The 25,000-nt window shown below is 33.3% G+C and overlaps 1 protein-coding gene and 1 long non-coding RNA gene across 26 annotated transcripts in view; both read right to left on the reverse strand.

The window, feature by feature from the left end:
• Positions 1-2,454: 2,454 nt before the first annotated feature.
• The window catches only part of LOC125657522 (dedicator of cytokinesis protein 9-like), a 98,186-nt gene continuing 75,640 nt past the window's right edge, over positions 2,455-25,000 (reverse strand). For 20 of the 25 annotated variants that reach the window (XM_056149325.1, XM_048888145.2, XM_056149324.1 and 17 more), the window contains 9 exons: positions 22,912-23,034; positions 22,634-22,744; positions 22,356-22,505; positions 21,915-22,125; positions 20,142-20,332; positions 14,534-14,634; positions 14,309-14,447; positions 4,957-4,995; positions 2,455-4,369 (listed from right to left, as the gene is read on the reverse strand). In XM_056149325.1, the coding sequence (XP_056005300.1) occupies positions 4,283-4,369; positions 4,957-4,995; positions 14,309-14,447; positions 14,534-14,634; positions 20,142-20,332; positions 21,915-22,125; positions 22,356-22,505; positions 22,634-22,744; positions 22,912-23,034 (1,152 nt within the window). In that variant the 3' untranslated portion in view covers positions 2,455-4,282. Of the gene's footprint in view, positions 6,955-14,308; positions 14,448-14,533; positions 14,635-20,141; positions 20,333-21,914; positions 22,126-22,355; positions 22,506-22,633; positions 22,745-22,911; positions 23,035-25,000 lie in introns of those variants that run through there. The other 5 variants (XM_056149326.1, XM_048888143.2, XM_048888140.2 and 2 more) reach the window with 3 other exon arrangements.
• On the reverse strand, positions 8,823-12,379 carry LOC125674657 (uncharacterized). The gene is made up of 2 exons (XR_008798580.1): positions 11,934-12,379; positions 8,823-10,326 (listed from the first exon to the last, which is right to left on the reverse strand). It is a non-coding gene; the product is annotated as an uncharacterized LOC125674657 (long non-coding RNA).

The raw sequence follows: 25,000 nt of genomic DNA on the forward strand, positions 1-25,000 counted from the left end.
GTAGTGACCTTGACCATACTGATCTGCTAATTTAAAACAATAAGGATTATCTGCATATTGATTTGAATTTTCCCATGTAAAACATTAAAATCCACTTTATGGTCCCATCACGAGTCCATCTACACTGTGCATGGACTCATCATCGCAAACCACGGTTTTGAGTCCTGCACACACGGTCCCGCAACCTGCACTAAACCTGGGGATGTAAAATTTGTATATCAATATGGGTAATTATGGTCCTGTTTTTTTTCAAAAGATTTATATTATATAATATGCCCATGTAAAACTTTGATCCCCTATTGTAGCCCTACACAACCCCTTAATTGTTACCACAATTTCAACAAACTTGAATCTGCACTACCTAGAGATGCTTGCATCCCACATGTGCCTTTGCAATACTTTGATCTCCTATGATGGCCCCATCGTACCCCCAGGGGCCATGATTTGAAAAAAACTTGAATCTATACTATATCAGGAACCTTTCATGTAAATTAATATCAACTATTCTAGCCCAGTGGTTATAAATGCCCGGCCCACCCTATTTTTGCCTTTTCTTGATTATCTCCCCTATAGAGGCAGTATGGCACTTCATTTGAACAAACTTGAATTCCCTTTACCTAAGCATGCTTTGTGTTAAGTTTGATTGAAATTGGACCAGTGGTTCTTGCAGAGAAGAGGATTTTTAAAAGATGCCATAAAGTTCGGTTCATCTGTGCTAAAAAGACTACCTTTGTGGTTCTTGAGAGGAATTTTTTTCCCTCTGTAAATCTTTAAATGCTCATTGTGGACGTATTCTGGCTTTGGGAATAATAGTTGTGTAATATGTTACTGTAGCAGTCGCACAACCAAGTGCTGATCACGTTCACCGTTGCTTAACTTGCGTGATCAAGAAAAGTTAGCTCACTAGCGAGGCCGTATAAGTTCCCTCTTATATTGACTGCTACATTTTCCCCCGCTTTGAGTTACATATACATAATTTTATTAATCATGGTACACTTGAATTAGCGAGTCATTAAACAAGATTACCCAGTACTGCTAAAAAAATGTTTTCAGATATACAATTTACTTTCAGATTGATGGACAAAAAAAACTTATATATTTTTTCAGTCGGACCTATTGCTATCTTTGTCCAAATTGACTTTACATTTATTTTTTTTTTTGGTGAAAAGCAACCTGCTATCAATCTATAAATGAATAATGTTAATTTTCTTTCATAACTTGGACAAAGTTCAAATGACCTTGACTGTTTCATGATGTAACCCGCTGTGAAAAGGAACTAACACATCTAGTACAAGCATTTTACAGGTTTTAATTTTGCAAAGTTCTAATCCTGACAATTATTTTTTGCTTCCAACATCCTTAATCTTCTTGAAATAATCATACTTTGATTTTAACAAAACTGAATCTGCACTATGTCAGGAACCTTCCATGTAAATATGAACTTTTCTGGCCCAGTGGTTCCTGAGAATTTTAAATGATCCCACATTATTTTTGCAATTATCTCCCCTTTGAAGGAGGCATGACCCTTCATTTCAACAAACTTGAACTCCTTCACCCAAGGCTAATTTGTATCAATTAAGTTTGATTGAAATTGGCCTGCCTAGTTCTGGAGATTTTTAAATTTTCGATATTATCTCCCCTTGGAAAAGGGTGTTGCCTCTTATTTGAACAAACTTGAATTCCCTTCACCATGGATGATTTGAGCCAAGTTTGGTTGAGATTCGCCAAGTGGTTTTGGAGAAGATGAAAATGTGAAAAGTTTACAACAATGACAGACAATGGAATGTTTTGATCTGAAAAGCTCACTTAGCTCAGGTGAGCTAAAAATGTGTGAATGATAGAGAGGGAATACTCAATTATTGTTTGAGGTTATCCTCCAGAGTTGGGATGAGCGAGCCTGTACAACCACCTAGCCTTAGTACACGAATCCTCGAATGTAGAGTCGTAGGCTGTGATGTCATTTTTGAAAAATGGTCAGATTTTGCCCCACTCCAGAGGTGCAGGAGTTCTAAAATTTACATCTTGCGTCCAAAGAATTGGAATGGTAATTATCAAAAAGTTAAAAATGTTCAATTGTTTATGCACAATAGACAAAGAACACATAGTAACAGGTCAGCCGAGTAACTCAAACCTTCAACCTTTGATTTGACTCATTAAACATGTTCAAACACTCCACTACATGATCATACAGTTCTAATATTGGGGTGCTTTTAATACCACTATATCTGCCCAAGGTTTTATATACATCTCAAACCCAGTGATAGGAACATGCAGTACAAGTACCAATGTACTCGGTAAACTGCATGGTGTAGTTCATTACCTAAAACCACAAACATGTGTTTGTGTAGAAAAATTTGCAATATGATTCACGATCTTGAAAAAATTAAACAGAATTCAATGTGAGAGATTGGACTTCCCTAAAGTCTTCCTACTGAGATACATGTAAAACACAAATACCAGTTTCATAATTTTACTTGATTAAGTGTTTCATAAAGTACATTTTCAAACAAGTACATAATAATATTACATGTGTATGCTATACACTGCCCACTAAAGCAAAAAAAAAAAAAAAAAAATATATATATATATCACAAATATCACAGTCAATACAGATTAAAAGGCATTATATCAAAATGATGCACAAAGATCAAGCGACTTTGATAGCTTACAAATGTTCTCAAATAACATTCGGTGTTTAGTAGTCTCATGTTTAGAATGCTATTGAATTAAACCCCATTAGTTTAGAGAGGACAAAATATAGATAATGCCATAAAATATGTAGTTCTGGAGATTCTATAGAGATATAAATATGTAAACTTACAATGATAATATTCTGTGAAGTGGATAAATCCTGTATGTTATATTACCCTATAAAATAACTGATTATTTATACATAACAGCAATTTTTGTCAATACATAAATAGAATTTTCACTATAGATTATCCATACTTCAATATCTGTAGCGTTATAAACTGTCATGTGCTTTCTTTTTACAATACAATCAATTTTTACTTCTAAAGAGACCGGGATATAAAATAACATGATAAAACATTGTTACATCATATTAAAGCTTAATCATATTGATTCGAATTGATAGAGTCACCCAGTGCAAAATGTTCCTGAAATAAACACTGCCATATGTGTAATATTATATAAGCCTGAAAAAAAGAAAAGAAAATTCACACCTCTCTCCCTGCACCGATATGCTCCCAAACAGTCATCCTTTAAAACGTGGCTGAAAATTGCTATCACATGCAAATAACAGATCTGTCTTTTGAAAAGAATGAGCCAGTAAAATTGTTTGATCGTTAATGTGTGAAAAGTTGCACACTTGGGGAAACAATAGCACAGTATATTACAGTGATAAAATCTAACCTCTGGGTTACACATAAATCGAGCTTTTAAAATAACATCCTAGCTAATAGTCATTGATTCCTGCAAAAATTTACATTTTTGTATGAAATATTTGCAATAAGATGGCAATTACCAAAGATTTTCTGAAAGGATGTTTGTATCAATTGTGACACTTATACACATCAATACATGTAATTTTAGCAAATTATGCAGTGATATTTGATGTGAATTTCAAAGAAAATTCTGAATTGTTAGTTTGAAATTGAAAGTTAATACTGACCTAGGATATTTCATCTATTCTTCTGACATGTTTCTACATTTGCAAACATTTGGTAAGAGTGGGCTAACCCTAAATAATAGTTCCACACTGCCACTTGCAGTTGCTCTTTACTGAAAAAAAAACCTACAATCGATGAATATAAGTGAAATTTAAGTGCATATTTAACAATTGCATAGAAAACTATAAATCAATCATGAAAAAATGTACAAACCAGAAATGCAAAATATTTGCACAACTAAACCAAATGAAAATCTGACATTTACACGACTTTACCAGTATTCATGTAAATATTATACATCATCAGTATCAAATTTCCCAGGACAGGAAACATACATACAAGTTTACAACATTCAAACCTCTAAAAAGCTTACATTCACATTACATGTAAAATTGAAAATTACATATATTCTTTAATTCATAACAATTAACATAAAGAAATGTACCCAAATGAACAAAAATGATATGAATTTCACAATTACAAAGAGTTCTTTTTCTATGCATGTATATGCACATCTTACAAAAAACTGCTTTCATAAACAAAGCCAACCGAAGCATCTTCTTCAAAGCAATGCCATGTAAAGTCCATCACAAGATAGCTCATTGGTTAGTCCAGTCCTCAACTGGAATAAGATCTCAAAAGGCGTGTATCTAAGCTGAGCTAAAATCAGAGGTGGCACTGACAATGTTGAACACAGTTGAACCCCGTGGTGTGAATCCTTGCTCTCCAGGAAATATCTGTAACACAAAAATGGAAATCCTCCTTACAAATCTTTGTACTTGTAATTGTATCTGTATCAAAAAGAAATTATATTCCACAATTCCGTTTAACATAAATCTGATACTGTTATGATAACATCTTTGACAACTGATAAAAGTATTAATAAAGGAAACTCATTGTTTCATCAAATTTTACTCAAGATTATATTGCACCAACAAAGTGATAAATGAAACATAACTGTCCAGTATATTTAAGATAGCATGCTAATCAAGACATGCTGCCATTGTTGAATGAATGAACTGAATACAAGACTTCCTGTGTCATTAAAGAGCCCAGTGCTGTTGACTATGGCATTAATAATACACATGTAAAATCATTTCAGGTCTTCTCAAGTTCCTTGGTGTTTTATAAATATAAAAAATGTTAGGAGAAAAAGATATAGGTGTTGGATTGGTTTAAGAGGTGCTGAGGTGATTCTGCTATAAATGCTAACAATAAAGTCAACTGAAATAGGAATGTAAAGTTTATATGGTTGCAGTGAATGTAATTCTGTGCCATTCAGTGTTTCTATACATATATTACAAATATTATAGGGAACTGTTACCTGTGATACTGACATAGAACCCTTTGAAATCCTTGAAATCTAGTGTTTTAAGAATTAAAATGGATAAAGCATATAATAAATAAACAAAATAGAATAAACAAAATTAATAAAAATTCACGAAGTAAAACTATAGTCCTGTCCCAAACGGACTGATACTATCCCTTCTTATGATCGGGTTTCAAAATCATTCATGATTTACTTGAATACAAGTTGTAGGATGCATTAAATTCATTGGACCTCATCATTTATCAATAATCATAGTATGATTTTTCCAGAAAATCTAAGCAAGAGCTTCTTAGAAAATGTCAGGATAAAACTGTGTCCATGCACAGACAGATGGACAGCACAACACACTGATTCCATTATACCCTATCCTAAACTTGTGCAGTACTAGTCTCTGTAAACAAACATGTCCTTACAAAATCTAAAACAAAATGTTGAGAGAAAAAAACACCTGGAAAATTGTCCAATTGTGATGAAAATATCAGGTGCACATCTTAATATGGTGAATAAAGAAAATATACATGTATATACAAGATATTTTATTGACCAATCAAGGGCCCCGGAATGCATAATTGACAAAAGAAATATAATTTAAACATTTAAACATATATACATATTTTAGAGTCTTCCTGAACACCGTCTACAGACAGCAAGACAGACTGATTCCAGCATACCCTCCCCCAACTTCAATTATTGGGGAGTATAAACAATAAGGTATTAGGTTGTAAATGTGAAGATGAAAGTTGCTATATGAAGACAGTATCTTAATACAAGTAGAACATTCATAGCATTGAAATTCAGTGCTAATGAATTTGAAGATTTAGTGTAAGATGATATTATTACTTTAAGAAGTTTTCAGGAACTAAATAAAGTTGAGTATCATGTGTTAGTGAAATGTAAGTGCTCCAGGAGATGGTACAGATCATGAATGTAGTGGTCAATATTCTTATTACTTATACCGTTATCTTTTTTTATTTATTGTACCTCATGTACCACTGATGGATGGTGTGAGTGAAAATAAATGAACTTTAAAAGGCCTTGGTACAAAGTTTACATTCACTGAATAGAAGTGTCAAGGTCTCAATAAATGGGCTGATGGTCAATTTCAAGATCACAAGGTGGTGAACTATAACACTGTTGGAAAGGTCTTGACACAAAGTTATACTCAATGATTAATTTAAATTGTAAGCAAAGTTAATTAAAAGAGACTTGTTAAGAAAATTTAAGAGAGAAAAATACGTATAGATTAATTTAAAAAAAAAAAAACTTATCGAGTCTACACAGATTTGGTATGGTTGTCATAAGGATATAGACAGAATGTGCATGTGAAATTGGAAACTACTAAATTTCACATCACTTTATTATTAATTTTGATATCATATTTTTTCCTAGTCATAATAATTGCTATACAAATATTGAAAAGGAAGGGGATTTATTGACAACAAAATTTTAAATTTTAATCGGTTCCTTGATTATTCACTATAAATAGTGTGATTATGACCAAACCAGCATCTGGTGCAAAACTGTTCTCATCAATGCTAGTCTGAGTCACTGCTCCAACATGTTATACTGTCCATGCATGAAGCCAAAAATACCCTATCTAGCATAATTAATAATCATGCTGAGCTTACTCTAAATGCCAAGGATGTAATGCACATTATGCATTCTTGGGCAATTAACAGGCCATGCACACCCCAAATAATGTCAGGGGACAATTAATCATATAATGATGCATGTAACTTAATATTATACTTTTGTTCTCCCAAAATGCACATTTTTCACACTTCATAAATAATTCAGATATTGAATTTGTGAAAGAGTTACTAGTATGAAATAAGTTATAGTTTTAAGTTTTAATATTGCTCATTGTGTTATAGAAGCTTTCACAGTGACTGTTATAAGGCAATGTTACACTATCATCAGCACACAGTGGAACTAAAGAATATAGTAAGTCTATTATGGTATCATAGCACTCCTTACCATTCATATATAAAACTGTAACAATGTTAACTTCATGAGAGGCAATACATGTATTATATATAATGCAGAATGTTTCACAATGATATACAATGTATATAAACATTTCTCAAGTGACGTATATAAATACTCGCATGTAAGTTGGTTCGTTGGGAATCAAGTCTACATCCAATTTATAGCTGGATGTTACTGCCTTAAAATTTTGTTGTTGCAAAACTTGCGACATTTGGCGTAATTTTTCATGCATTACTGTCAGTTTAACCAGTAACAAATCAATAAAAATGAAAGCTTGAATCGCAAAATAACAATTTCGAGTACTCATCACAATGGTGTTTTAATGAAATATATACTAGCGGAAAAAGAAACTGTGTATACTTAAAAGTTAAATAAAAACATAAAAAGTACTCTTTAATCTTTTGTTATTCCTAAAGGAATAGTTTAATATACATGTTGTTGTTCTAAATGCGTGTTTGATGTGTAATAAAGATTTAGGAAATATATACAACAAAGAAACACAACTCTTACTTGAAAAACTGTATTAAGTTGACAATTTAATAAACAAAGAGGCCCAAAGGCCTTATCAGTAACTTGAATACCAATTATGAGTATCACTAATCCCAAAGGCTATGAAATCTATAATAATTTTTCTATTCTGCATATCTAAGCTAAATTCTAATATTCAGCAGCAGTATAAAACACAAACGCCCACAAAAGTGCCCATACTCAGGAAAGACTTCGCATTATAATGTTATATTAACACTATATAATTATTTTGGAACCATCCTAGAGTAAGAACCATGAGGTTGCAAAATTCACAATTTGGTACATCCCTTTCTGCTTTCCCTAAATATGCATTTACTTTTTATACAGAATCAGCAAAAGGACTAAGACCATGTTTAGCTATATCGGCCCTGTGGTGTGTTAAAAAATAAAGCAGAATGAATTGAAATAAAATTGTTATCATTTGATAATATAATCTTTATACCATCGCGACGTGCCAAGATTTCCCCGCCAAAACGTCAGCTTGTGGAATTCTATGCAAGACAAAACCGGTATCGGTCTGGTTTTCTGCAGAAATCTCCACTTTTTTCAAATTTAGTCATATAATTCATATAAAACACGACCTTCGATCCAGAAACTGACTGTAGTCTATCAAAATCTATCAATACAAATAAATTTTGCACGAACGATTTTTTGGATCGAAAGGTGTGCTGTTCATGAATATCAACTTTGAATTAAATCGAGAGCAATCCGGAATTATTTATTTTTGTGAGAGTTGTGGGTATTTTATTAATTATGTTGCTTTGAAAAATTAAAACAACATACTTATGTGGAGTCTACATCATTTCCATGCAGAATACACCCCTATGTGGTGTTTTTATCATAAGTTTGTGCAGGAATTCTAAAAGCTAGAGAATTTTGATGCGTAAACAAATCGGACCTTCAATGCTATAGAAAGTTTTTATTTAGACGACACCAACAGAATTACTAAGATCAAAATGAAAAGAATTTATAGAACATGCATTGATATAACTAAAACTATTGCAGATATATCGAAAGTATAACGTTAACTAGGGCAAGTAAACATATGAAGGATTTTTAAGCGTGTGACGTCAGAGATGTCGTGGCTTAGTGGTAGAGAGCCCGTCCTTCGATCGGGAGATCCGGGTTCAAATCCTACCCGTGTCAATATTTTTTTTTTTTTTAATAATACTGTTAACTACATTTTTCTTGGCGTTATTGAAAAATTAATTTCTTTCAAGACACTGAAGATGAAATTATACCCGAATACAAATAAAAATAGCAATCACAGAACACCAACAAAATATGCAAGGATTACAGATTACATTTTTTAAAATTCATTGAAAAAACCCAAACCAAAATACTTTATTTTCGGACTTGATTTTATTTCAAAGAATGAACCAGCAAAAGATAATGGAAAGGAAAGTTTTTCCAATGCATCTAATGTACAGAAGAAAAGTCAGAAAAAATGTGAATCCATTAGCTATTCGTCATTTCCTGCAGAGTAAGAACTTTCTTGTTGAAACCACCACATGCTATATTGTGTAGCAAGTGTAGACATGTGTGTCAGTAAATTCACATCCAACAAAATTGTCACCACCAATCTCGGCCACTTCCTGAGACAAAGTCTCTACAGAGAATTTCAATACCTCTCAACAGAACCAGGCCTGGGGTAATGGTAATTAAATGACAACCAGTTTCAATGTAATGGGGGTGTAATGGACCATTTTTGCATTACAAGTAATGGTAATGTAATGCATACTGTACTAAAAATTATTTTTCATTACATTTACACTACTTCAAATATTTGATGATATTTCGAAGATTTAGAATAATTCATTTTATTAGTGATTGACTGAAGCATTTGAAACATTGATGACAATCAAATGCAATGAATAACTTAATAGATATGTTTCCTAACATTGCTGAATATTTTGTGTACTTATGTTAATGTATAATTAAAAATCATAATACAGAAATAATTTTTCTGCCATTTCTCTAATATCTGACAGTATGTTATGTAAATGTGTAATGTAAATTCACTCTCAAGTAATGTAATACATTATATTTCAAAATAGGAGTAATGGTAATGTGAAATTTTCTAGGTAATGTAAGGCGTTACATTGCTATGTAATTGACCTCAAGCCTGGATAGAACACCTTCTCATGCATATATGCAAGTGCCTTGGACCCCAACTTGTCATTTCCTCTTTTGCAAGATTTTCAGCATTTCTTCATAGAGATCATAATTCCAAATGCAAGGTGTCCAAGATGATGAATTCAGACCTGACCAGTGTTTTTGACAATTTGATAACTTTTGACTCTACACTTTTCATCATTCAAAAAGTACATTATGACATTCATAATTCAACATGCAGATTTTCATTTGAATCATCAAATATGAATTCTTCCAAATAATAACCCAACCCCCCCCAAAAAAAAAAACCACTTTAAAAACCTCCACAGGTATATTTCAAATGACATAGAAGTGCCATGGGTTAATAAGGGTTAAACTTCAGAGTCGACATGTTTCTTCCAAGCAATATAGTCTTGTTTGGATCCAGTTTTTCCAGTTCTGATATAACTGCCTGATACTGTACAATGTAGGTGTCAATCTGGTCCCCCTATTGTGGGAATCTGTTTCCACATAACTGCTGTATAATCTGGTACCTTGCTATTGGCAGGCACAACAAGGAAGCTATTCCTTCAGTGATGTCCAACACTTATCCGCATGTGTCACTGATGCCACTATCATTGATAAATCTGATGGCAGTGATGATAGCATTATTGAGGAGTAGGAATATGGATTCTTGTCAATCTGATTCATGTCACCCTTGCCATCAATTTTTGCTGTACATATTATATCATCCTGAAATTCAAATTACTCCAGTATTATATCATTATCAAAACTATATCATAAATGAAAGGTGAAGATAACAAACAGTGATCAATCTCATAACTCCTAAAAGCAATACAAAATAGATAGTTGGGCAAACACGAACCCCTGTATTATAATATTCATATAAAAGTTGTATTTTCATGCCCTCATGTATTTTCATTGATACAGAATTCAGAAAAATTACATTTATGTATTCGGTGGGAGATTGACATGTCTCCAACTAAACAATAGAGGACAGTTTAGCTACATGTACATTTCTGCATAAATAATTATATACACAAACATTTCATTTGAATTTGATTCCCCATCTAATAATTTTTGTTGTAGCTAATGTTGATATATTACATGTATCTTACTTCACAATTATCAGCAAATTCACAAAATATTTTTATCTTTCATGCTCTTTCTTGTGGTAGATGTATGGAAAAATTTAATATTCAATAATATAAAGGAGATAAGCTAACAAAAAAATATATGCTTAAATCATGGTAGTACCCATGAAATTCAACATTCTCTGAGTGATTCTATATCTAATCCCAATGCAGGCATGTAAGTTGTAAGTGTAATTGTTGAAATTAAGTTTGACATGTTTACAATTTATCTTGAAATAAGGCATATTTAAATTATAAAACCAAACTGTTCTTATGATTTTCCTGGCTTAATGGTGCTTTTAAGTATTTAAAAATTATTGAATGTAAAAATCATTCCGACTTTTCTAATCCATGTTTCCGCGTAAGGCCAAAAAATATATATATGTTAATTGGTTTCCACTTTCCCGACCTACCCTAATTAAAAATTTCTGTTGACCCTAACACATTTTTTTCTATTCTCACAGATTTTGCAAATGTCATCACTACAACAAGAATATATTTATTGACTTATGAAGTTATTTATTATGCACTAATACCAGACAGATTCCAAACCACAGAAACAGTTTTTGTTTACAGTAAATTGAAGAAATGTATCGATTCATCATATAACTTTTATTTGATTACTAAATAATCACTAAGTTAAGTTTAAACATAGTAGAATACTAGAATACCAAATCATTCGAAAATTATTCAACCTATAACCCCCCACAGGCCTACATGTTACCCCAGAGACATATACCATTATGGAAATATACATCTATATACAATTATATGTCTCTTTAACCTATACAAATACTTTTTAGACCATACAATGATACATGGAAAGTTCAAAGTGTGAAGTGAGTCAAACATCATGTAAGAAAATTCAAATAGACCCGAGAAGGTCATGCACTTGGAATTGAAAATGGCATGATCGTGAAACAGCTGATTTTTCTGATCAGCTGATATACATACAATTTTAAATCTTAACAATATATAATTATAATAGATAAACAATAAATATATGTTGACAACAGTTAACAGATTTGTTGTGGGATTTCCAACAGCCCAATGCGTGAATATTACGTGTTTGTCAACACACCACAGGCGCACCATACTATTCGTTCCACGCGACTTGTTTATTATTTTTAAGAGCAATTGGTACACCTATTTGGTTATACAGTTTAACGAGTAGAGGTGAAGTATATTCATATTTCTAAAACTTACGTTGAAATGCGATGAGTACATCCTCTGCAACTTCCACGAACAGCACAAACAGGCTAACGGCGCGGCGTGTGAAAATGGCCGAATGAAGGATTGAAAAATATGGTGTGCCATTCGGGCTATAAGTAAAATAACCTTATTGCGTATTTTGAAAGAAAATTTCTTTTTCAAGATCTTATTATATATTAAACCGCTCATTGCATAATTATGTTTTACAATACGTTACCACTTCTAATAATATATAGCGACGTTGTATGACGCAATCTTAAAAAGTAGAGCAAATTATAGGATTTATACTAGTAATGTAAACCTAAAAATAGTGTTCTTTCACGAACTCTACATATAAAAACCAGTACATTATAGGACAAGAACATGTTAGAGAATATTTCTAACAAAAAATTATTCACTTTGGACGTTAGGCCGAATTTTGATAAACATGGTCTTAGTCCTTTAAGAGGTCTTTCAAATGATAAATACAATAATCACTATGATGATGATGGCCAACCTTGCAACTAAAACCCCTACCCTTGGGATTATGAAATTTACAATTTTGGTAAAGGGCTATCAGTGCCTTCTAAATATCTATTAAGTTTTAATTTTGTATCAATAGCATTGAATAAGATGGTTTTTAAGTGTTTTACACACATACACTATATATGCCAAGATTGGCCCTGCTCTGGAGTTAATATAACCCCTACCCCGGGGATCATGAAATTTATAATTTTGGTTGAGGCCTTCCTGCTCTACATGATATGCATTCAGTTTTAACTTACAGATGTGTGGTTGTAAAGAAGATTTTTGAAAATTAGTTCATTTCTGGCAGTTTTTGCCCTGCCCTATCTGTGTTAGCGCTAGCTGATCGCAACTTCGCCAATGGCAAAAGTAAACTGCATGTGGTGAGGTAATTTCATGCCTAACTCGCCACTTTGGCGAGTGATATTTTTTTACTTTCATTTCTGTTTTGTACTTCAAATTCCTAATCTCGACTTTTTCTTTTAATGTTTCCGTCATTCGGAAACCCTAATATAATACCATTTAAATACATGATGACGGAATCAGTCAAGTTTGACGAATGACTTACAGAAAGTGACGGGTGAGGACGGGAGTGATAATTGGAACGTGCCGTATCAACTGTTGAGTAACAAAATGGCGCCATTCTTGAAAAAAAACGTGAACCGTGATCAACTGATTGATTGTAGATTGTTTAATGTCCCACTCGAGAATCTTTCACTCATATGAAAACGTCACCATAATTGATAATTAGAGAACATATGGAATGGAACATTCATTTTGGAAAGAGGATTTAATTTGTACACATGCAGCAAACCATGGGTATATGGTGTGCGGACAATCTTGGGTTCGAATTCATTTCCGGTTGGAAGGGTCTCTACATTTTCTCCTTTAATGTTACATTATCATTGATATAATTATTTCCGAAAATTGAAGGAGTATTAATGACATTACAATGCACTCACTTTATATGCTTTATACCAGTCGCGGATTAAGGTCTAGGGGTTAGGCAATATAGTAGAGAATCTAATAGTAAATGGTATTTTGTTAGAAAATTTGTTAGAGTACTCTGCATAAAATTGTGACCAACTCTTTTCTTACAAACACTGTGACCAGGTTTCCGTCTTGAAATCATGTATCATAATTTTACCATGTGTTTTCACTATTTTTTACCTTTTTTTATTTTTGACAATCCTCAGATGGTGATGAGAACCTGTATGTGTTTCAGTGTACTTTGCAAATAAAAATCTTTGAACCATATTTAAAAATTTCTTTTTTTTCTCCGAAATTAGTGTGGCTAATGAAAATGAAATGTGGCTAATGAAAATTGGACCCAATTAGCCACATTGACTAGAGATAATTCTACACTCTCGCTAACACAGCCTATGGTCCCTGGGGTGCAGAAGTCCTGAAATTTACAATTTATGCCCCCCTTCCTTCATACCAAATCTTTAAAAAATTGGAATGGTAGTTATCAAGAAGTTAAAAATATTCAGTTGTTGACATATGACAGATGTCAAACAATGGCAGATACAGACCAATAGCAATACATGTAGGTCACCCACATGACCTAAAAATCTAGTCCAACTTATGTCAAATTACTAAACAATACTCCGAAATTACAATCACCAACTAATACGTGGGTCGACTTACATGCGAGTATATATGGTTACTACAACTTTATAAAGCAAACTCTACAGGATTCACTTATGAAAGAAATAAAGCTATTAAGCAAAATCAAAACAATATATATATATATTTATGCATTATAAATAGAAAGTGGTTTAAATAACATTCTATTTAACATGAATTTTTTTTTTACAATCAGCATGCAAAGAAATAGATGAAGAGCAAACAAAACGTGTTACCTTTTCTCCGAACATCTCGGATAGTTTCTCCACTATCTCTTGGTATCCTGCAGACAGAGACTCGTGGTACTCCTTCTGCTCTGTTGTTATAAGTGTACCATTGAGTTCTAATGCATCGGAACACACGTACACAAAGTCCCTACAATGTACATCCAAATCATTTCAAATTACATCGGGCCTGCAAAATCAGTAAAGTTTTTTTTTCTTCAAAATATTCATACGTACTTGAATATTGCCTTTAGGGTGTCAGTTTTATCCAGTGGAAATTTCATTATTTTGTCCTTTGTCAGGAATGCTTGGGCATATGCCATTGGACCTGCATTTACCTGAAGAATAAATATATTTTAATATAATCATCACATGTAGATAAACCTAACCACCACAGTGAGCAAATTACTACAACATATGAAGTCCTCATTGACTAAGTCAGACACTTTTAGGTCTTGACTGAACAAATTAAATGAATTACAGTGGAGCCTCGGTAATCCGGATGCCATTAATCCGGACGCTTCACCTTCCGGACGATTTTTCTAGGGAACAGAATTTTTATGCATTATTTTGCATCATTAATCCGGAAATTCGCGTTCCGGACGGTCACTTTTTACTACAAAATGTTATAATGCATTGAAAATTGTACCGTTAATCCGGACGGTAATTTTGTTTAGGGAAGGTCTGTGTCGGACAATTTTAGCAAGGCGTAAATTATAAAGAAAACAAGCCAAACTGTCTAAATGAAGCGATTACCTGTACCCTGTCAACACCTCCCTCCAATTAGGTGGTGTGTGATGATAAGTCCATTAGATAGCACGTGCCGATCGAGACATTGTATTGCCAATTTTCGCACATAAGATCTGTATTGCGTGTAGTGTTGAATTTTGTAAATAAATCTGTAGCATATCATTTTATAGTCTTGATCAATACCCTAATAGTATTAATAAATTAAACATCATGCCTTAATGATATTTTTTTAACTGCTACACATATCAGTTGTACTGATTCGTAAATTGATATCGGCTTATTCAAATCTAAAGAGTGTAGATTATACTTCTAGATTCTGGATTTTATACTGTTGATTGGCGTGAAATATACATGTATGTTCATGCACAGGTATATGTAGTAAGTTTTTAATGTTTAGAATGTCACGCATGTAGAATGTACCTGTGCACGAGTGATTCTTGTTACGATGTTGTAGAGCTTTATTGCTTTCAAATTTTTAAACTCTGGGTAGAAGTGAGAAAATTACCATTTTAAGGAAAATGACAATTAAATTCTGTATGTACCTGTAATGTTAGTTTCACCCGAGTTTTGTTCCGTTATTATCGCATCATGAAAATAATAGGTGCACGTGACTAGATCAAAGCAGTAGTAGGTCTTGATATTACGAGCTTAAATGATTTTGTTCTCCCAATATTGTCTTGGATAATTATAGAATAAGAAATATAAACTCTGGTAGATTGAATTTTGGTTAAAGAATGTTGTCAACTGACATGATAATCACGAAATTCTTATATCAAGTTTGGACGATGAAGATTGTTTTAAAAGACCGCCGAACCCGTGAATCGTGACAGATGGAAATTACCGGCCTCTTTAAGAAGTAAAAGTGTGATGAAATGTTTGAAGTGTAAATGATTATGTTAGTTACTAATGATTTATTTACTTATAGTTACATAAAGTGCTTCATTATTTGTTTTAGTGCATACGGTACACAGTTTTGTATGTTATTTGTAGGGATCATATGTATGTACAATGTAGGCACAGGCAAATACACTGAACACTTACAATTTTAGTGTTTTGAAATACATGTAAATGTTAACATTATCGTAATTTATTCACTAATGCAAATGGTTAAATCCAATGATAGAATGTGTTTAATTCACTATGCATCAATAAAGTAGGCACATATTGGTTACTTATGCAAAGGTAGAAAATATGCGATTCAATTATCCGGACGCTTCATTTATCCGGACGATTTTGCTGGGAACCAAAGTGTCCGGATTAACGAGGCTCCACTGTACATGTACCTATCAAAGTGTAATGTTGCTCACAATGTGATCTTGGGGTCAAACTAACTCAAGGAAAAGTGTGTGTTGGATGACGTACGACTTCATTAGTAATGGATATTTCTCTCAAATTATTTGATAGACAAATAATGGATACCATAGTTTCTATCTTTCCCAGAGTTCTTCAGACAGAATTGTACATAAACCAGAGAAAGCCATACACTTTCATTATAAAGTTAATTCTCAAACACTATCATGAATCCATTTATCCCCATTCTCAATATACCACCAGGTGTTCAATAAATGAAAATGTCTGATCAAACGATCTGCGGCTAAGCTAGACATCACCAAATTTGTTATACCACCACATTTCCTAAGAACAATCAAGAGACGTTATTTACCACCATGATTTTTCCTTCTTCATTTTTTTCAACTTTCATATTATGTGTAATCACATCCTTTACGCAACTAGGACGTAATCTTTATCCGTGCATTTACATGAAAATGACGTAATATTTTATTATGACAACATGGTTGTATACCAAGTTGGGTTGTTTAGCAGAATCTGTCGATTTGAAATAAAATAATATGAATAAACTTTATTAAAAACAAACACTTTTGCATGTGACAACCAGATTTACATTTTGCATTAATATTCTTTTTTCAATATCTATATGGTGTCTGTCGTTGGCTGCAAATGATATGAATTTTATAAAAGAATAAATGCAGGAATCGTTATTTTTTTTTTTTTTATATGAATTTATGTTTTAAATACCATTTTCCTTGGAAACAAAATGCTACTGTAATGCAAAGAGAGGCATTGTGAAACAAGAGGCCCAAGGGCCTAGAATCGCTCTTCTGATAAATTGTACAACCCCACCATTTCTATTCTTAGCCTCTTAGTATTCTAAATCTTTAGTTAAATCCTAAGAATTCAAAAAAAGTAGGTCAATGTGACCTACTTTTTGGTTTACACATTTTGAGAACCCAAGAAATATCAACTGACAAAGTTTGATGATTTTAAGCCAATTAGTATCTGAATATTGAAATATAGCTGTCAAATTCCAATCGTAGGTCATGGTTCCAATCGTAGGTCATGGTGACCTACTTTTTGGTCAGCGAACTCCGAACATGCAAGACCCATCAACTGACAAAGTTTGATGACTGTAGGTCAAATAGTATCTGAAATATATAAATATAGCCGTCAAATTCCAAAAGTAGGTCAAGGTGACCTACTTTTTGGTCGACACACTCCGTAGACTCAAGATGCATCAACTGTCAAAGTTTGATGATTGTAGGTCAATTAGTGACTGAAATATATAAATATAACTGTCAAATGCCAAAAGTAGGTCACAGTGACCTACTTTTTGGTCGATACACTCCGAAGACTCAAGATGCATCAACTGACAAAGTTTGATGATTGTAGGTCAAATAGTGTCTGAAATATAGTAATTTAGCTGTCAAATACCAAAAGTAGGTCACGGTGACCTACTTTTTGGTCGACACAAACTGAAGACTGAAGACGCATCAACTGACAAAGTTTGATGATCCTAGGTTTTACAGTGCCCAAAATATGCATCTAAAATTGAAAATGTGAAAATTGAATATCTCCAAAATTCAAAAAGTAGGTCACTGTGACCTACTTTTTTATAAATATGTTTCAAGGCCTCAAGATGCATCAACTTACAAGATTTGATGATTCTAAACCTCTCGGTATTTGAAATAACAACTTAAAATATATCTATAAATGATAAGCCATAAAATTCAGAAAGTAGGTCACGGTGACCTATTTTTCAGTTGACGCATTTCAAGGTCCCATGATCCACCAACTGACAAGTTTTGATGATCATAGGCTTCAAAGTGTCCAAGATATGCATCAAAATTAATTTTAAAATAAATACCTGCAAAATTCAAAAAGTAGGTCACCGTGACCTACTTTTGAGACAACTTGACACAAGGTCCTAAGATGCATCAACTGTCAAAATTTGATGATCCTAGTCCTTATAATGACTAAAATATCAAAGATTTAAGGAAATATAAATTTAGGTCAACTTTGAAGTGACCTTGAGACCACGCCCTTTGCCCCAGGGTAATGCCTTGAACAATTTTTAATCTACAACATATCCTCATCCTTATGTGTAAGTTTAGTGATAATCTGCCCAGTGGTTCTTGAGAAGAAGATTTTTTAGCAACCACTACTTTTGTTTGTATTTTCCTGATTATCTCCCCTTGTTAAAGGGTCACATCCTTCTATTTAATATGTATGAAAGCCCTTGGGCCAATGATACCCTGTAACAAATTTGAAAAAAATTGGCCAAGGGGTTCTTGAGTTATAGCCCTTTTTCTAAAAAGTTTACGCACACCGCACAAATGGCCATTGCATTAGCTCTTTGAGCCTTCGGCTCAGAAGAGCTAAAAATGTAATGAGGGTGTAATTAGTAGGTTACAGGTCGCATGTTCATCTATTAAATATTACAGCTTATGTTAAAATCATGGTATGATAAAAAACAATATTGTATTGTTTTTTCTGCATTATATCACTACACATGTAAGCCTTGACCTAGCTAGTTAGGATGTAGATATCTTTATTATATGTATTTTACGGTAACTGCATACTCGCATTATTATCTAATAAAAGTATAGAAAATATATTAATTTCAATATTTTTGAGTTAAAATTATCAAATGAAATATATAGGTCATCAAACTTTTTAAGACATGAGACATACATAAACAGAATCATATATTAATGTCAGAAAATTGCAATTTTCCTTAAACAGTATTATCAAAATTTCACAAAAACTGGATATAATGATATGATAGTATTCATAATAAATTCATGAAACTGTTCCTTTACAAAAAATACATTTTTTGTTGTTGTGAAAAATGAAGGAAATTTATTGCATAATGGACTTGATAAAAAATTTAATGAAAACTGATCATGCATAAATCTACATGTAAATAAATCACCGATTTTGCAAAATCATATGAATTCACAGGAGGATGGAACTACTTTAAACATAATGCATATAACTTAATGCTAATAACACAGACATATAGGTGCATTTTTCGCACATCATCGTACAGTCATGAACTGGGTCTTTAAAGGGTAAGTAATGGCAATGAAATAAGAGTAGATAATAATTGTTCTTATTGGGTGATACTAGACGGGTTCACAAAAATTGCAAGAGGTCATGCCACATCGAATGGAAGAGTCATTCCTTTGCTGATAGTATAATGCTTGTGGGGAAATGATGGGGTCTGATCTGTGTTAAAGCACTATGAATAAACATGCAAGTAAATGTTATGGATATACATGAATAAGCGAAATGAAGCAGTCATGAAATCGTGCTATAGTCTTGCTGCTGTCTGTATGAAATATGTCAATTGTAGCAGAAATAAAGTTGATATGATGAAAAAGTATTTTGTGCTGTATGATGGGGGGGGGGGGGGGGGGGGAAGAATAAAAAAAATCCAGATTTGGAAATATTTTAAAATCTACTTTTCAAATAAATTAATTTGCTTCTATAGGTGCCTATAAGGCTTCATTATTTGCCTCTATGGGTGGATAGGAGCGTACTAAAATAACTTCTATGGGTGGTCACCCTAATTTTCACTCACCCCCCCCCCCCCCCTATATGTCTTGTTTACAGGAACAGCCTCTACAAGGTATGGTCTATTTCTGAAGAACGGCCGGTTTTGGCCAATAACGTCCCAAGTTCTTTACAAATGGCGGTTGTTAATCAGCATTAACTGTAATTCAATTCCTGCACCATCTTTGTACTGATGGCTGTGCGTGTGCTCCACAGCATTATTTTGTAACTTCACATTTACCTGAGTACTGACAGAACCCTGGAGTTTGAGCTGCAGTTTCTTGAGATCGGGCCGAGACAGATTCACCACCTCTCTAATATCCACCACTTTATTCTGCATCTCGTCAATGGCCACCTCAATAGGCTGTAATACTGTATCTGTCTTCTTCACAATTTCTATCCTCTTCTTCATGTATGGAAAGCTGTGGGAGGCTGTAAATTGAAAGATAGATTTAATATTACAACAAAATATTCAGTTACTTCAGTAATTCTTTAGTTTAACGAGCAGTTTCTACTTTCATATACCCTTTACCATCCCTTTCCCACAAGAAACTACCACACAATTATACTTGATTTTCACCGTACGTATCATGCGTCACATTGTATCCTGCTATTTTTTGTCTATTATGCAAGTGCAACGCTTCTTTTACAGCAGGTTATCAAATCACATTATTGTGTCACACAAAATATTTTCAATTTTATGTTACTGGTAAGTTTCAACAAAATAAGTTCAAATACAGCATAATTCACATTTTTCTAAGATTGGACTAGAAAGGTATTTGGAAAATATACGTTATTTGGTTAATTCCAAGTCCAACCCCTAAGAATCATTTCCAAAATATTGTCTGGTTATTTCGTTGTTTAGAATGTACATGTACATGATTTGTGCCAATGGCTGAAAAGATATATGGAAAGTCAGAATGGTAAAAATTAAAAAGATATATTTTCGAAAATTCAGATTGGACTTGGGTTTTATTTCTTATGCAAAATTGAATATGATAAATCATTTAGGTACAAGTTAGATATTTTAAAATATTTATTCTTTTGTAAAAAAAAAAAAAAAAAAAAAAAAAAAAATAAAATAAATTAATTGAAAATAAGAAATTTCAGTATCTGAACGTAGACAAATGTCCAAAAATAATATTTTGGTACCAAAAAATCATTCATTTATTACTTATAAACTCACAGCATAAAAAAGTAAGCAGGGCACCAATCATACGAGCTGAATTTTCCATGTAATATGTTTTTTATTATAACAGTTCAAAGGGAAGAAGAGAACCAAGCATCTTGTAAAAATTATTGAATCACGTCACTTTTTGCACTCTACAGATTGATTTGATGAGGTAGCATGACACAATGACACTCTTCAATTTCAACTAACATGAAGCAATCCGAAGTTGCACACCATATTTTCCCTGATTTTAAAGGAAAAACATTGACATTATTTTTACTGTGTCGGTTGAGTAAATGATGTACTTTTGTTAACATAACAAATAACACAAAAGGTTAGTATACTAAAATGTTTCCATAGAAAACACCTACATGAAATTAGCACAATACCGCGAGACTCTGGGCTATACTTACTAAGTAGAATGGTTCTACATTTATACTACATGAAATTAGCACAATACCGCGAGACACTGGGCTATACTTACTAAGTAGAATGGTTCTACGTTTATACTACATGAAATTAGCACAATACCGCGAGACACTGGGCTATACTTACAAAGTAGAATGGTTCTACGTTTATACTGAGACTCTGGGCTATACTTACTAAGTAGAATGGTTCTACGTTTATACTGAGACTCTGGGCTATACTTACTAAGTAGAATGGTTCTACGTTTATACTGAGACTCTGGGCTATACTTACTAAGTAGAATGGTTCTACGTTTATACCGAGACTCTGGGCTATACTTACTAAGTAGAATGGTTCTACGTTTATACTGAGACTCTGGGCTATACTTACTAAGTAGAATGGTTCTACGTTTATACTGAGACTCTGGGCTATACTTACTAAGTAGAATGGTTCTACGTTTATACTGCTCTTGGATTTCTCCCCTAGCTTTGTCATTCTTTGTGAATGGTGTCTCAAACATAAACCTCTTGATGTTGTTGTTCCTCTCAAACTCAGTAATTCTCTTCTGTAGTTCTTTCTCCTCAAAGTAAGGTGTGACATGTGTTACCTGTATGTAGGCAAACTTCTGGTCCAGTTCAGCTGGGTTTACCTGCATAACAGCAAAGTCCTTTATGATATATACTAGTACCTAATATCTGCTATGTGGAATCAGATCAATTCACAGTGTTCATCTTTACCAGCCTACCCTCTAGATAATATTCTTCAGCTTTCTTTTTGACCAAGAACAAAGCCATCTTGTAAAATGTAACCATACATTATTTTTAGAGGGAATTCAAGTTTTTAAAAGTGTAATTTCCAGGATGACAAATGACTGGTCACCTTTTTAGAATCCATAATGAGTTTTACGGTGTCTCTCCCATACTTCTCACTGTACAGGGCTTTCAGTCTTTCACAGATCTCAGGCAAACTTGTAACTTTTGGTTCTTTGTATATGTACTCTTTCCCATCTTCTTCCACAAAATATGAAGACTGAAAATCCCCAAAAACCATGGTGAACTAAAGCAAAATGTGATTGTGAACCAAGAAAGCTGCCAAAGTTTACTTTTCTTTTGAACTTCTTAACATTCAAAGTCTAACAATGTTAAATGATAGTGTACCCCAAAAAAGGCAATACGGAAAAATTTTCCCAGCAGCCTCTTCCCTGAAGCAGTTACATCCACAACCTTTGTGTATGCCTTTGATAAACTGTCAAATGAACTAGCCAGTTTCTGAAAAAGAATATAATAAATCCTTGTGATCACTGAATACACAGAAACTGCAAGTTTTAAGGTAAATTAGTGTAGCATTCATATGTATGTCAATCATCTTTGACTCATTTTGTTTGTTACAGTCCATTGCTCAGTTTAAAATGTCTTAAAACTAATCCTCAACTCACATCAAAGTCTCTTGAGTATTCATAAATAGGAATGATAAGTTTATAAATGTCCCCTAGGACTTCATATCTTTCAGCCAGCTCCATAGATCTGCAAGCTTTCTCTAAGTATTCCACCATTGTGTCCTGAAAGATAGAAAAAAAAGATGGCTGTTTCAACAATGCTACTACAGGTGACTCTCGATAACTCGAAGTTCAAGGGACCTTGATAAAACTTCAAGAAATCGAGAGTTTGAGAGATCGAAATTCGGAAATTGAAGGTCCGCCAGTATGGTTAAGATTTTACAGTAACTGGAAATGTATACCGACAACATCATATGATATCGTTTTGACATGTTTTCCTTCATATTCGTCAGGTACTTTGATATCAAAATAAAAAAACCTCATTTTGCATTAATAAAAACATACCAAAGTTTATGTATTTATTTGTTCTTTAATCATGTTTAGATAGGCATACAAAACCAAGTTCAAATGACGCTTTACTACCGCAAATTAAACAGAGCACAATGTTATGTCGCTTTACCCAAAACAAAAATTCTAACGAATGAGTAAAACAACGTTTTAGAGTAACTTTACACAAAGAACAAAAACTCGAGAAATTTAACAGTCTGTAGATCTCTAAATTATGTATAAAACTTACTCTTTCGTTGTCACATCAAAACAAATTCTAGATTTCATTCATAGTCAGATTAGGCCCTATATATAATTTTAATCATCACCACTCAAAACCCCAGTGCAAGGTGTAAACTGACCAATTAGCCAATTATATACTCAAGTGTGTCACCTCCACAAAGAAGCACCAGTGATGTTTCAACTATGTAAACACCTAATTACACCTCCTGCATTCAACAAAATCCAGGTAATTAGGCCCAGGCGGAAATTATTACAGGCTTGTGTAATGGTGGGTATACGCTACCACCACTTCGAGAGATCGAGAGTGAAAAACAATGAAATGTGTTTTACAGGATCCAACTTCACTTCGAGAGATCGAGAATGTTCAAGAGATCGAACGTAAATTTGCTTTGTTATATATAGAAAAAAATCGGGACCATGATTTCACTTCGAGAGATTGAGAACTTTGAGAGATTGAGAACTTTGAGAGATCGAAGTTCGAGCCATCGAGAGTCACCTGTATATCATTTACAGTAAAGTCTAATTTTATGTAAAATCACTGTGGGAGCATTGTCTTCACGGTTATAAACATACACATTTACTTATTTACGCAGGATTATTTTACTGCATTTGGAATAGAAGCAAGAACACTAAATTATGGCTGAGCTTAAATATGGAATTGAAAATTAATCCATTCTCACAATCATTATGAAATCAAATGGTTGTACTGTTTGTCACATTTAACCTGCTTATCCTTTCAGAAACTTTACAGAGATGCTCCGATGTACATCTTTATGCAGGAGGCCTAATAAACTAACTGACAATATTTGTTTTTGCAATAAACTCACAACTGACATGTTCCTCAAGTTATAATGAAATGATACAACCAAACCAAAGACACATGTTGGTTTTGACATAGAAGAAATGTTTTAGAAACATATACCCCCCCCCCCCCCCCTCCATATTGCAATCTTGAAAAGGATGAACTTCACATTTAGAATGTCTGTAGTACGTGATAGTGAAAAATGGGTTGTGCAATATTCAAAGGCAACTATAATATTAAGTTTCATCTCTCAAGATACTGAGCAGACAATTCCAAATAACCATTCATTTGAGTCACGGCCTTGTGACATGAAAACTGAACAGGGCCATCTACTCTTTAAGGGGCAATGGTGTACCAAGTTTGATGTTTGTCAAAAAAGGGTTCCTCAAGATACTGGGGGGACAATATTTATGTCCAGAGTAGTTTAACCATTGACCTCAAAATCAATAGGAGCCAACCTACTTCTATGTAGAACCAGTGTACTAAACTTGATACCTGTTAAGCAAAGGGTTCTTAAGATATCGAGCAGACAATATTTACCATGTCCAGTTCGACCCATAACAACTGAATGCAACCCCAAAATTTATAGGAGACATCTACTTCTTAGGGGAAACCAATGTACAAGTTTGATGTCTGTTATCCAAAGAGTTCTCAAGA

This window comes from Ostrea edulis, chromosome 9 (genome assembly GCF_947568905.1).
Source record: "Ostrea edulis chromosome 9, xbOstEdul1.1, whole genome shotgun sequence".
Taxonomy (NCBI): Eukaryota; Metazoa; Mollusca; class Bivalvia; order Ostreida; family Ostreidae; genus Ostrea; species Ostrea edulis.